This window comes from Phalacrocorax carbo, chromosome 26 (assembly GCF_963921805.1).
Source record: "Phalacrocorax carbo chromosome 26, bPhaCar2.1, whole genome shotgun sequence".
Lineage (NCBI taxonomy): Eukaryota > Metazoa > Chordata > Aves > Suliformes > Phalacrocoracidae > Phalacrocorax > Phalacrocorax carbo.
The window spans coordinates 4,483,229-4,494,685 of record NC_087538.1 but is presented as its reverse complement, the minus strand read 5'-3'; the positions used below and the strand labels follow the sequence as shown (position 1 = coordinate 4,494,685).

Sequence of the window (11,457 nt, the reverse complement as noted above, 5' to 3'; positions counted from 1 at the left end):
CCCCCCCAAAATCCCCCAGGTAGGGGAGGGGCCTCGCCGCAGCCAGCGCCTGGCCAGGAGCCGAGGGGGCGGAGCCACAGGGGGGCAGCTGGCAGGGGCGGAGCACAGGGGGCGTGGCCCCTCCTGTCTCCGCCCCTGTGCGGCGCAGCCCACGCCTCCAGGCCCGCCCCCCTCCATCAGAGCCGCCAGTCGTGAGGGGGCAGGGGCAGGTGGGGCCCCGCCCACCACCCAAGCCCCGCCCCTCACGGGTGGGTCCCGCCCCCTCTAAGAGGCAAGCTCAGGTGGGTGTGGCTTGATGGGGTGGGGGTGGGGGTGGGGCCAGGGTGTGGTCAGGAGGCAGGGCTGGGGGTGGGGCCTAAAGGTGATGGGCAGGGTCAATATATGGGGGTGGGTGGGGGCTGAGTGGTGGGTGGGGTCGAGTGGGGTGGGGCTTCTGGGCGCTGATTGGAGGAGCAGGGTCTGGTTTATTGGGGTGGGGGGGGCTTGTTGGGAAGGGGTGGGGTCTCATGCTGTGGCTCCACCCCCCTAGGAGGAGGAGGAGCCACAAGAGGTCATGAAGCCACAGCTCCGCCCCCACGGGGGACCCAGCTCAACCCCCCCAAAGGTACTGTGGGAAGGGGCAGCACCCAGGGGTGCCCCAGGTGTCCCCCAATGTCCCCGTGTCCCCTCAGGGTGGCCCCCTGCCCCACCCCATGTCCCCATGCCCCTCGTCCCCCCCACCCCAAAGTCCCCCTTGAGTGTCCCCACGCCCCCCCCAGACCCCCCCAGGGGTGCCCCCACGGTGTCCCCAGGGGTTCATGGTGTTGGTGGCAGCCCCAGGGGTGTCCCCATGGTGTCCCCACGTCCCCAAGTTCTGTTCCTCAGTGTGGTGGCCACCCCAGGGGTGTCCCCAACACGTCCCCATGGTGTCCCCACGTCCCCAGGTGCTGTTCACGGGGGTGGTGGCCTCCCCAGGGGTGTCCCCATGGTGTCCCCATGGTGTCCCCACGTCCCCAGGTGCTGTTCACGGGGGTGGTGGCCACCCCAGGGGTGTCCCCAACACGTCCCCATGGTGTCCCCACATCCCCAGGTGCTGTTCACGGGGGTGGTGGCCTCCCCAGGGGTGTCCCCAACACGTCCCCATGGTGTCCCCATGGTGTCCCCACGTCCCCAGGTGCTGTTCACGGGGGTGGTGGCCACCCCAGGGGTGTCCCCAACACATCCCCATGGTGTCCCCACGTCCCCAGGTGCTCTTCACGGGGGTGGTGGCTTCCCCAGGGGTGTCCCCAACACGTCCCCATGGTGTCCCCACGTCCCCAGGTGCTGTTCACGGGGGTGGTGGCCACCCCAGGGGTGTCCCCAACATGTCCCCATGGTGTCCCCACGTCCCCAGGTGCTGTTCACGGGGGTGGTGGCCTCCCCAGGGGTGTCCCCATGGTGTCCCCATGGTGTCCCCACGTCCCCAGGTGCTGTTCACGGGGGTGGTGGCCTCCCCAGGGACGTCCCCAACACATCCCCATGGTGTCCCCATGGTGTCCCCACGTCCCCAGGTGCTGTTCACGGGGGTGGTGGCCACCCCAGGGGTGTCCCCAACACATCCCCATGGTGTCCCCACGTCCCCAGGTGCTGTTCACGGGGGTGGTGGCCTCCCCAGGGGTGTCCCCAACATGTCCCCATGGTGTCCCCACGTCCCCAGGTGCTGTTCACAGGGGTGGTGGCCTCCCCAGGGACGTCCTCAACACGTCCCCATGGTGTCCCCACGTCCCCAGGTGCTGTTCACGGGGGTGGTGGCCTCCCCAGGGACGTCCCCAACACGTCCCCATGGTGTCCCCACGTCCCCAGGTGCTGTTCACGGGGGTGGTGGCTTCCCCAGGGGTGTCCCCAACACGTCCCCATGGTGTCCCCATGTCCCCAGGTGCTGTTCACGGGGGTGGTGGCCTCCCCAGCCATGGAGGTGGCCCTGAAGACGCTGGGGGGGTCCTTGGCCACCAACGTCTTCGACTGCACCCACCTGGTGACCGACCGCGTCCGACGCACCGTCAAGTTCCTCTGCGCGGTGGCCCGCGGTGTCCCCATCGTCACCCCCGAGTGGCTCCACAAGGTCCCACGGGGGACAGGGCATGGCCTTGGGGACAAGGAGGGTGTCTTTGGGGACATGGGGGGCACTTGGGGACAGGGGACAGTGGCCTTGGGGACAGGGATGGGGTCTTTGGGGACAGGAGGGTCATGGGGGACACTTGGGGACGGGCGACAAAGGCCTCGGGGACATGGGATGGAGTCTTTGGGGACATGGACAACCTTGGGGACAAAGGAGGGCTCCTTGGGGACAGAGGATGGTGTCCTTGGGGACGGGGGGGGATGTTTGGGGCCAAGGATGGGGTCCTTGGGGATGTGGGGGCGTTGGGGGACAAGGGAGGGGGGCATTTGGGGATGATGGGGGACCTGGGGGGGTGTCACTGGGGTTGGGGGTGCCACCACGTGTCCCCTGTGTCCCCAGAGCGCCCAAAGCGGCCGCATCCTGGTGCCGGGTCCCTTCCTGGTGCGTGACAGCCAGCAGGAGCGTCACTTCGGCTTCAGCCTGGCCCAGGCCCTGCGCCGCGCCCGCCGCCACCCCTTGCTCCAGGTGACTGTCCCCAACCGTCCCCAGCCCTCCCAAACTGTCCCCAACCGTCCCCAACCCCTCCCAAACTGTCCCCAGCCCTCCCAAACTGTCCCCAACCGTCCCCAACCCCTCCCAAACTGTCCCCAGCCCTCCCAAACTGTCCCCAACTGTCCCCAACCCCTCCCAAACTGTCCCCAGCCCTCCCAAACTGTCCCCAACCGTCCCCAACCCCTCCCAAACTGTCCCCAACCGTCCCCAACCCCTCCCAAACTGTCCCCAGCCCTCCCAAACTGTCCCCAACCGTCCCCAGCCCTCCCAAACTGTCCCCAACCGTCCCCAACCCCTCCCAAACTGTCCCCAGCCCTCCCAAACTGTCCCCAACCGTCCCCAGCCCTCCCAAACTGTCCCCAACCATCCCAAACTGTCCCCAACCATCCCCAACCATCCCAAACTGTCCCCAACCATCCCAAACTGTCCCCAACCATCCCAAACTGTCCCCAACCATCCCCAGCCCTCCCAAACTGTCCCCAACCATCCCCAACCATCCCAAACTGTCCCCAACCATCCCCAGCCCTCCCAAACTGTCCCCAACCATCCCAAACTGTCCCCAACCATCCCCAGCCCCTCCCAAACTGTCCCCAGCCCTCCCAAACTGTCCCCAACCGTCCCCAACCCCTCCCAAACTGTCCCCAACCGTCCCCAACCCCTCCCAAACTGTCCCCAGCCCTCCCAAACTGTCCCCAACCATCCCCAGCCCTCCCAAACTGTCCCCAACCGTCCCCAACCCCTCCCAAACTGTCCCCAGCCCTCCCAAACTGTCCCCAACCGTCCCCAACCCCTCCCAAACTGTCCCCAACCGTCCCCAACCCCTCCCAAACTGTCCCCAGCCCTCCCAAACTGTCCCCAACCATCCCCAGCCCTCCCAAACTGTCCCCAACCGTCCCCAACCCCTCCCAAACTGTCCCCAGCCCTCCCAAACTGTCCCCAACCGTCCCCAGCCCTCCCAAACTGTCCCCAACCATCCCAAACTGTCCCCAACCGTCCCCAACCCCTCCCAAACTGTCCCCAACCGTCCCCAACCCCTCCCAAACTGTCCCCAACCATCCCAAACTGTCCCCAACCGTCCCCAACCCCTCCCAAACTGTCCCCAACCATCCCAAACTGTCCCCAACCATCCCCAACCATCCCAAACTGTCCCCAGCCCTCCCAAACTGTCCCCAACCATCCCCAGCCCCTCCCAAACTGTCCCCAGCCCCTCCCAAACTGTCCCCAGCCCTCCCAAACTGTCCCCAACCGTCCCCAACCTCTCCCAAACTGTCCCCAGCCCTCCCAAACTGTCCCCAACTGTCCCCAACCTCTCCCAAACTGTCCCCAGCCCTCCCAAACTGTCCCCAACCATCCCCAACCTCTCCCAAACTGTCCCCAGCCCTCCCAAACTGTCCCCAACCGTCCCCAACCCCTCCCAAACTGTCCCCAACCGTCCCCAACCCATCCCAAACTGTCCCCAACCATCCCCAACCATCCCAAACTGTCCCCAGCCATCCCCAACCATCCCAAACTGTCCCCAACCATCCCCAGCCCTCCCAAACTGTCCCCAACCGTCCCCAACCCCTCCCAAACTGTCCCCAACCGTCCCCAACCCCTCCCAAACTGTCCCCAGCCCTCCCAAACTGTCCCCAACCATCCCCAGCCCTCCCAAACTGTCCCCAGCCATCCCCAACCCCTCCCAAACTGTCCCCAACCATCCCAAACTGTCCCCAACCATCCCCAACCATCCCAAACTGTCCCCAGCCATCCCCAACCCCTCCCAAACTGTCCCCAACCATCCCCAGCCCTCCCAAACTGTCCCCAACCATCCCAAACTGTCCCCAGCCATCCCCAACCATCCCAAACTGTCCCCAACCATCCCCAGCCCTCCCAAACTGTCCCCAACCATCCCAAACTGTCCCCAACCATCCCAAACTGTCCCCAACCATCCCCAGCCCCTCCCAAACTGTCCCCAGCCCCTCCCAAACTGTCCCCAGCCCTCCCAAACTGTCCCCAACCGTCCCCAACCTCTCCCAAACTGTCCCCAGCCCTCCCAAACTGTCCCCAGCCCTCCCAAACTGTCCCCAACCGTCCCCAGCCCTCCCAAACTGTCCCCAACCGTCCCCAACCCCTCCCAAACTGTCCCCAGCCCTCCCAAACTGTCCCCAACCGTCCCCAGCCCTCCCAAACTGTCCCCAACCATCCCAAACTGTCCCCAACCATCCCCAACCATCCCAAACTGTCCCCAACCATCCCAAACTGTCCCCAACCATCCCAAACTGTCCCCAACCATCCCCAGCCCTCCCAAACTGTCCCCAACCATCCCCAACCATCCCAAACTGTCCCCAACCATCCCCAGCCCTCCCAAACTGTCCCCAACCATCCCAAACTGTCCCCAACCATCCCCAGCCCCTCCCAAACTGTCCCCAGCCCTCCCAAACTGTCCCCAACCGTCCCCAACCCCTCCCAAACTGTCCCCAACCGTCCCCAACCCCTCCCAAACTGTCCCCAGCCCTCCCAAACTGTCCCCAACCATCCCCAGCCCTCCCAAACTGTCCCCAACCGTCCCCAACCCCTCCCAAACTGTCCCCAGCCCTCCCAAACTGTCCCCAACCGTCCCCAACCCCTCCCAAACTGTCCCCAACCGTCCCCAACCCCTCCCAAACTGTCCCCAGCCCTCCCAAACTGTCCCCAACCATCCCCAGCCCTCCCAAACTGTCCCCAACCGTCCCCAACCCCTCCCAAACTGTCCCCAGCCCTCCCAAACTGTCCCCAACCGTCCCCAGCCCTCCCAAACTGTCCCCAACCATCCCAAACTGTCCCCAACCGTCCCCAACCCCTCCCAAACTGTCCCCAACCGTCCCCAACCCCTCCCAAACTGTCCCCAACCATCCCAAACTGTCCCCAACCGTCCCCAACCCCTCCCAAACTGTCCCCAACCATCCCAAACTGTCCCCAACCATCCCCAACCATCCCAAACTGTCCCCAGCCCTCCCAAACTGTCCCCAACCATCCCCAGCCCCTCCCAAACTGTCCCCAGCCCCTCCCAAACTGTCCCCAGCCCTCCCAAACTGTCCCCAACCGTCCCCAACCTCTCCCAAACTGTCCCCAGCCCTCCCAAACTGTCCCCAACTGTCCCCAACCTCTCCCAAACTGTCCCCAGCCCTCCCAAACTGTCCCCAACCGTCCCCAACCTCTCCCAAACTGTCCCCAGCCCTCCCAAACTGTCCCCAACCGTCCCCAACCCCTCCCAAACTGTCCCCAACCGTCCCCAACCCATCCCAAACTGTCCCCAACCATCCCCAACCATCCCAAACTGTCCCCAGCCATCCCCAACCATCCCAAACTGTCCCCAACCATCCCCAGCCCTCCCAAACTGTCCCCAACCGTCCCCAACCCCTCCCAAACTGTCCCCAACCGTCCCCAACCCCTCCCAAACTGTCCCCAGCCCTCCCAAACTGTCCCCAACCATCCCCAGCCCTCCCAAACTGTCCCCAACCGTCCCCAACCCCTCCCAAACTGTCCCCAACCATCCCAAACTGTCCCCAACCATCCCCAACCATCCCAAACTGTCCCCAGCCATCCCCAACCCCTCCCAAACTGTCCCCAACCATCCCCAGCCCTCCCAAACTGTCCCCAACCATCCCAAACTGTCCCCAGCCATCCCCAACCATCCCAAACTGTCCCCAACCATCCCCAGCCCTCCCAAACTGTCCCCAACCATCCCAAACTGTCCCCAACCATCCCAAACTGTCCCCAACCATCCCCAGCCCCTCCCAAACTGTCCCCAGCCCCTCCCAAACTGTCCCCAGCCCTCCCAAACTGTCCCCAACCGTCCCCAACCTCTCCCAAACTGTCCCCAGCCCTCCCAAACTGTCCCCAACTGTCCCCAACCTCTCCCAAACTGTCCCCAGCCCTCCCAAACTGTCCCCAACCGTCCCCAACCTCTCCCAAACTGTCCCCAGCCCTCCCAAACTGTCCCCAACCGTCCCCAGCCCTCCCAAACTGTCCCCAACCATCCCCAGCCCTTCCCAAACCATCCCCAGCCCTTCCCAACCCACCCCGAGACCCCCTGTCCTCCCCACGGGTGACCCTGTCCCCCCACCGAGCGGGGCACCCGCTGGGGACTCAGCGCAGGGTGGGAGGGGATGTCACCTGGTGTCACCCGATGTCACCCGATAGGCCCACGGTGGCCCCGTGTCCCCAAGTGTCCTTGTCCCCTGCTGAGTCGGGGCCTCACGTTGTCCCCTCGGTCCGACCTGGGGATGGCCAGAGGAGTGTCCCCTCCTTTCCTGGTGTCCCCAAGGTGGCCCTGAGGTGTCCCTGTTCCCCCAAATTGTCACCCCACGTGGTGTCACCGCAGGACGATGGCCTCGGGGTTCACCAAGGGGTGTCTCCTGATGTCCCTTAGTGTCCCCTGCTGTTTTCACACCGTCCCCAAGGTGTCCTTGTCCCCGTTGGCCGGCCCCGTCCCGGGGGCTTGGTGCTGCACTGATGGCCGTGTCCCCTCCGTGTCCCCTCCGTGTCCCCACCGTGTCCCCTCCTCCGGTGTCCCCAGGGCTACGAGGTCCACGTCACCCCCAACGTCCGCCCCGAGCCCGAGCACATGAGGGACATCGTCACCTGCAGCGGTGGCACCTTCCTGCCCACCATGCCCCACACCTATGGGGTGAGGGGACAGCGGGGACAGTGCGGGGGGGACACACATGGGGGTCCCAGAGCCACCAAGGGGGGGGTCGCGGGGGTCCCAGAGCCATCGGGGATGAGCCCAAGGGGACATCGGGGGACACTGGGGACACAGAGCCATTGGGGTTGGGAATGAGGGGACATGGGGGGATGTTGGGGACCAAACCATCAAGGGGTACTTGGGGGCGTCCCAAAGCCATCGAGGGGGGACTTGGGGGGGTCCCAAAGCCATCGAGGGGGCACTTGGGGGGTCTGAAAGCCATCGAGGGGGGACTTGGGGGGTCCCAAAGCCATGGAGGGGGGACTTGGGGTGTCCGAAAGCCATCGAGGGGGGACTTGGGGGGTCCGAAAGCCATGGAGGGGGGACTTGGGGGGGTCCCAAAGCCATCGAGGGGGGACTTGGGGGCGTCCCAAAGCCATGGAGGGGGGACTTGGGGGGTCCCAAAGCCATGGAGGGGGGACTTGGGGGGTCCGAAAGCCATCGAGGGGGGACTTGGGGGCGTCCCAAAGCCATGGAGGGGGGACTTGGGGGGTCCCAAAGCCATCGAGGGGGGACTTGGGGGGTCCGAAAGCCATGGAGGGGGGACTTGGGGGGGTCCCAAAGCCATGGAGGGGGGACTTGGGGGGTCCGAAAGCCATCGAGGGGGGACTTGGGGGGTCCGAAAGCCATGGAGGGGGGCACTTGGGGGGGTCCCAAAGCCATCGAGGGGGGACTTGGGGGGTCCTAAATCCATGGAGGGGGGACTTGGGGGGGTCCCAAAGCCATGGAGGGGGGACTTGGGGGGTCCTAAATCCATGGAGGGGGGACTTGGGGGGGTCCCAAAGCCATTGAGGGGGTACTTGGGGGGTCCCAAAGCCATGGAGGGGGGACTTGGGGGGTCCCAAAGCCATCGAGGGGGTACTTGGGGGGTCCCAAAGCCATGGAGGGGGGACTTGGGGGGGTCCCAAAGCCATTGAGGGGGTACTTGGGGGGTCCCAAAGCCATGGAGGGGGGACTTGGGGGGGTCCCAAAGCCATTGAGGGGGTACTTGGGGGGTCCTAAATCCATTGAGGGGGTACTTGGGGGGTCCCAAAGCCATGGAGGGGGGACTTGGGGGGTCCCAAAGCCACTGGGGGGGACATGAGGGGCCCTGGTGGGGGAGTGGGGGAAGCATCAGAGGGTCCTGAGGGAGTTGGGGGGTCCAAAGGGGGATTTGGGGGGGGGCATTGGAGTTGGGGGGTCCAAAGGGGGGGTGTCAGGGTTTCCCAGGGATCTTGGGGGGTCCCAATGGGATTGGGGTCTCCTGGGGGGGAGTCCTGGGGGGTCAGGGTGCTCGGGGGGGGTGGTGTCAGGGCATCCCAGGGATCTTGGGGGTATCCCATTGGGGTTGGGGTCTCCCGGGGGGGTCTGGGTGCCCTAGGGGGGTGTCAGGGCATCCTGGGGGTCTTGGGGAGTCCCATGAGGGTCAGGAGCTCCCATGGTGGGGGGACGCTTGTGGGGGTCCCAGGGGAGTCAGGGTGCCCGGGGGGGGCCTCAGGGTATCCCAGGGGTCTTGGGGCAACCCATTGGGGTTGGGGGTCCTGGGGGGGGATTGGGGGGTCCCATTGGGGTTGGGGGTCCTGGGGCAGGGATTGTGGGTCCCAGTTGGGTTGGGGGATCCTGGGGGGGATTTGGGGGGGTGCCATTGGGGTTGGGGGTTCCTGGGAGCAGGTTAGGGGGTCCCATTGGGGTTGGGGGGTCGGGGTGGGGGGTCCTGGGGGCAGGTTAGGTGGTCCCGGTGGGGGTGGGGGTGGGATTGGGGGGTGCCATTGGGGTTGGGGGTTCCTGGGGGCAGGTTAGGGGGTCCCATTGGGGTTGGGGGGTCGGGGGGGATTGGGGGGTGCCATTGGGGTTGGGGGTTCCTGGGGTGGGTTAGGGGGTCCCATTGGGGTTGGGGGGGGATTGGGGGGTGCCATTGGGGTTGGGGTGTCCTGGGGACAGGTTAGGGGGTCCCCTTGGGGTTGGGGGGGGATTGGGGGGTGCCATTGGGGTTGGGGGTTCCTGGGGACAGGTTAGGGGGTCCCCTTGGGGTTGGGGGGGGATTGGGGGGTGCCATTGGGGTTGGGGGTGTCCTGGGGACAGGTTAGGGGGTCCCATTGGGGTTGGGGGTGTCCTGGGGGTGGGTTAGGGGGTCCCATTGGGGTTGGGGGTTCCTGGGGGCAGGTTAGGGGGTCCCATTGGGGTTGGGGGGGGATTGGGAGGTGCCATTGGGGTTGGGAGTTCCTGGGGACAGGTTAGGGGGTCCCCTTGGGGTGGGGTTGGGGGGGGATTGGGGGGTGCCATTGGGGTTGGGGGTTCCTGGGGACAGGTTAGGGGGTCCCCTTGGGGTTGGGGGGGGATTGCGGGGTCCCATTGGCGTTGGGGGTGTCCTGGGGACAGGTTAGGGGGTCCCATTGGGGTTGGGGGGGATTTGGGGGGGTCCCATTGGCGTTGGGGAGTCCTGGGGACAGGTTAGGGGGTCCCCTTGGGGTTGGGGGGGGATTGCGGGGTCCCATTGGCGTTGGGGAGTCCTGGGGCAGGGATTGGGGGTCCCAGTTGGGTTGGGGGGGATTTGGGGGGGTCCCATTGGGGTTGGGGGTTCCTGGGGGCAGGTTAGGGGGTCCCACTGGGGTTGGGGAGGTTGGGGGGGGGCTTCTGGGGGTCCCATGGAGGAGGGGGATCGGAGCATCCCAGGGCTCCTGGGGGGGGGGTGGGAACTCCCATTGGGATCAACACGGGATATGGGGGACCCCAGAAGCCCCAGACTGCTTGGGGCGGGGGTGGCAGCGTGGGGGGACCCCCACGTGTGACCCCCCCGCCCCACACCCCCCCCACAGCCGCGGCGGCTGGTGATCTCGTGTGAGGCGGACGCGGGGCGCTGGGCCCCGGCGCTGGGCGCCCGCCTGCCCCTGGCCTCGGCCGAGCTGCTGCTGACGGGGCTCCTGCGGCAGCGCCTGGAGCTCCAGCCCTTCCTCCTCCCCCCGCCCCCCGAGACCCCCCCCGCCGCGACCCCCCCCAATTCCCGCCCGACCCCCACCGCCCCGCCGAGGGCTCCTACAGCCCCTCCGAGGGTTCCTCGTCACCCCTCCAGGGATGTCCAGGAACCCCCCGGCACTCCTGGGTCCTCCCGGGGGTCCGGGGAGGTGCTGGCACGAGCTCGGAGTCGACGAACCCCCCGGGACCCCCCCCGGGACCCCCCCCGGGACCCCCCCGGCACCCGGCGGCGCCCGGCGGCCCCCCCCACCCGCCAATAAAGGGGTTTTTGGCAGTGAAAAACAAGGTGATTTGGGGTTTTGGGGGGACACGGGGTGTCACCTCCCTGTGGGGGACCCTAAGACCCCCTTTTTGGGGGGACACGGGGGTGTCACCTCCCCAGTGGGGTGGGGGACCCCAAGACCCCTTTTTTGGGGGACACGGGGGTGTCACCTCCCCAGTTGGGTGGGGGACCCCAGGACCCCCTTTTTGGGGGGACACGGGGGTGTCACCTCCCTGGTGGGGGACCCCAAGACCCCCTTTTAGGGGGGACACAGGGGTGTCACCTCCCTGGTGGGGGACCCCAAGACCCCCTTTTAGGGGGGACACAGGGGTGTCACCTCCCTGGTGGGGGACCCCAGGGCCTCCTTTTTGGGGGGACATGGGGTGTCACCTCCCCAGTGGGGTGGGGGACCCCAAGACCCCTTTTTTGGGGGACACGGGGGTGTCACCTCCCCAGTTGGGTGGGGGACCCCAGGACCCCCTTTTTGGGGGGACACGGGGGTGTCACCTCCCTGGTGGGGGACCCCAAGACCCCCTTTTAGGGGGGACACAGGGGTGTCACCTCCCTGGTGGGGGACCCCAAGACCCCCTTTTAGGGGGGACACAGGGGTGTCACCTCCCTGGTGGGGGACCCCAGGGCCTCCTTTTTGGGGGGACATGGGGTGTCACCTCCCCAGTGGGGTGGGGGACCCCAAGACCCCTTTTTTGGGGGACACGGGGGTGTCACCTCCCCAGTTGGGTGGGGGACCCCAGGACCCCCTTTTTGGGGGGACACGGGTGTGTCACCTCCCCAGTGGGGTGGGGGACCCCAATACCCCCTTTTTGGGGGGACACGGGGGGTGTCACCTCCCCAGTGGGGTGGGGGACCCCCAGCTGCTCCCCCCTTTTTGGGGACCCAGGGGAGGGGGGA

General features: G+C 66.6%; 1 protein-coding gene across 1 annotated transcript in view; it reads left to right on the top strand.

Moving 5' to 3' along the window:
- Window positions 1-10,571, top strand: part of MDC1 (mediator of DNA damage checkpoint 1) — a 14,628-nt gene extending 4,057 nt beyond the window's left edge. Inside the window, 7 exon segments of the mRNA XM_064473806.1 lie at window positions 20-75; window positions 77-281; window positions 530-604; window positions 1,895-2,080; window positions 2,477-2,602; window positions 7,167-7,277; window positions 10,130-10,571. Of these exon segments, the coding sequence (XP_064329876.1) occupies window positions 20-75; window positions 77-281; window positions 530-604; window positions 1,895-2,080; window positions 2,477-2,602; window positions 7,167-7,277; window positions 10,130-10,546 (1,176 nt within the window). The 3' untranslated portion in view covers window positions 10,547-10,571.
- Window positions 10,572-11,457: the final 886 nt, after the last annotated feature.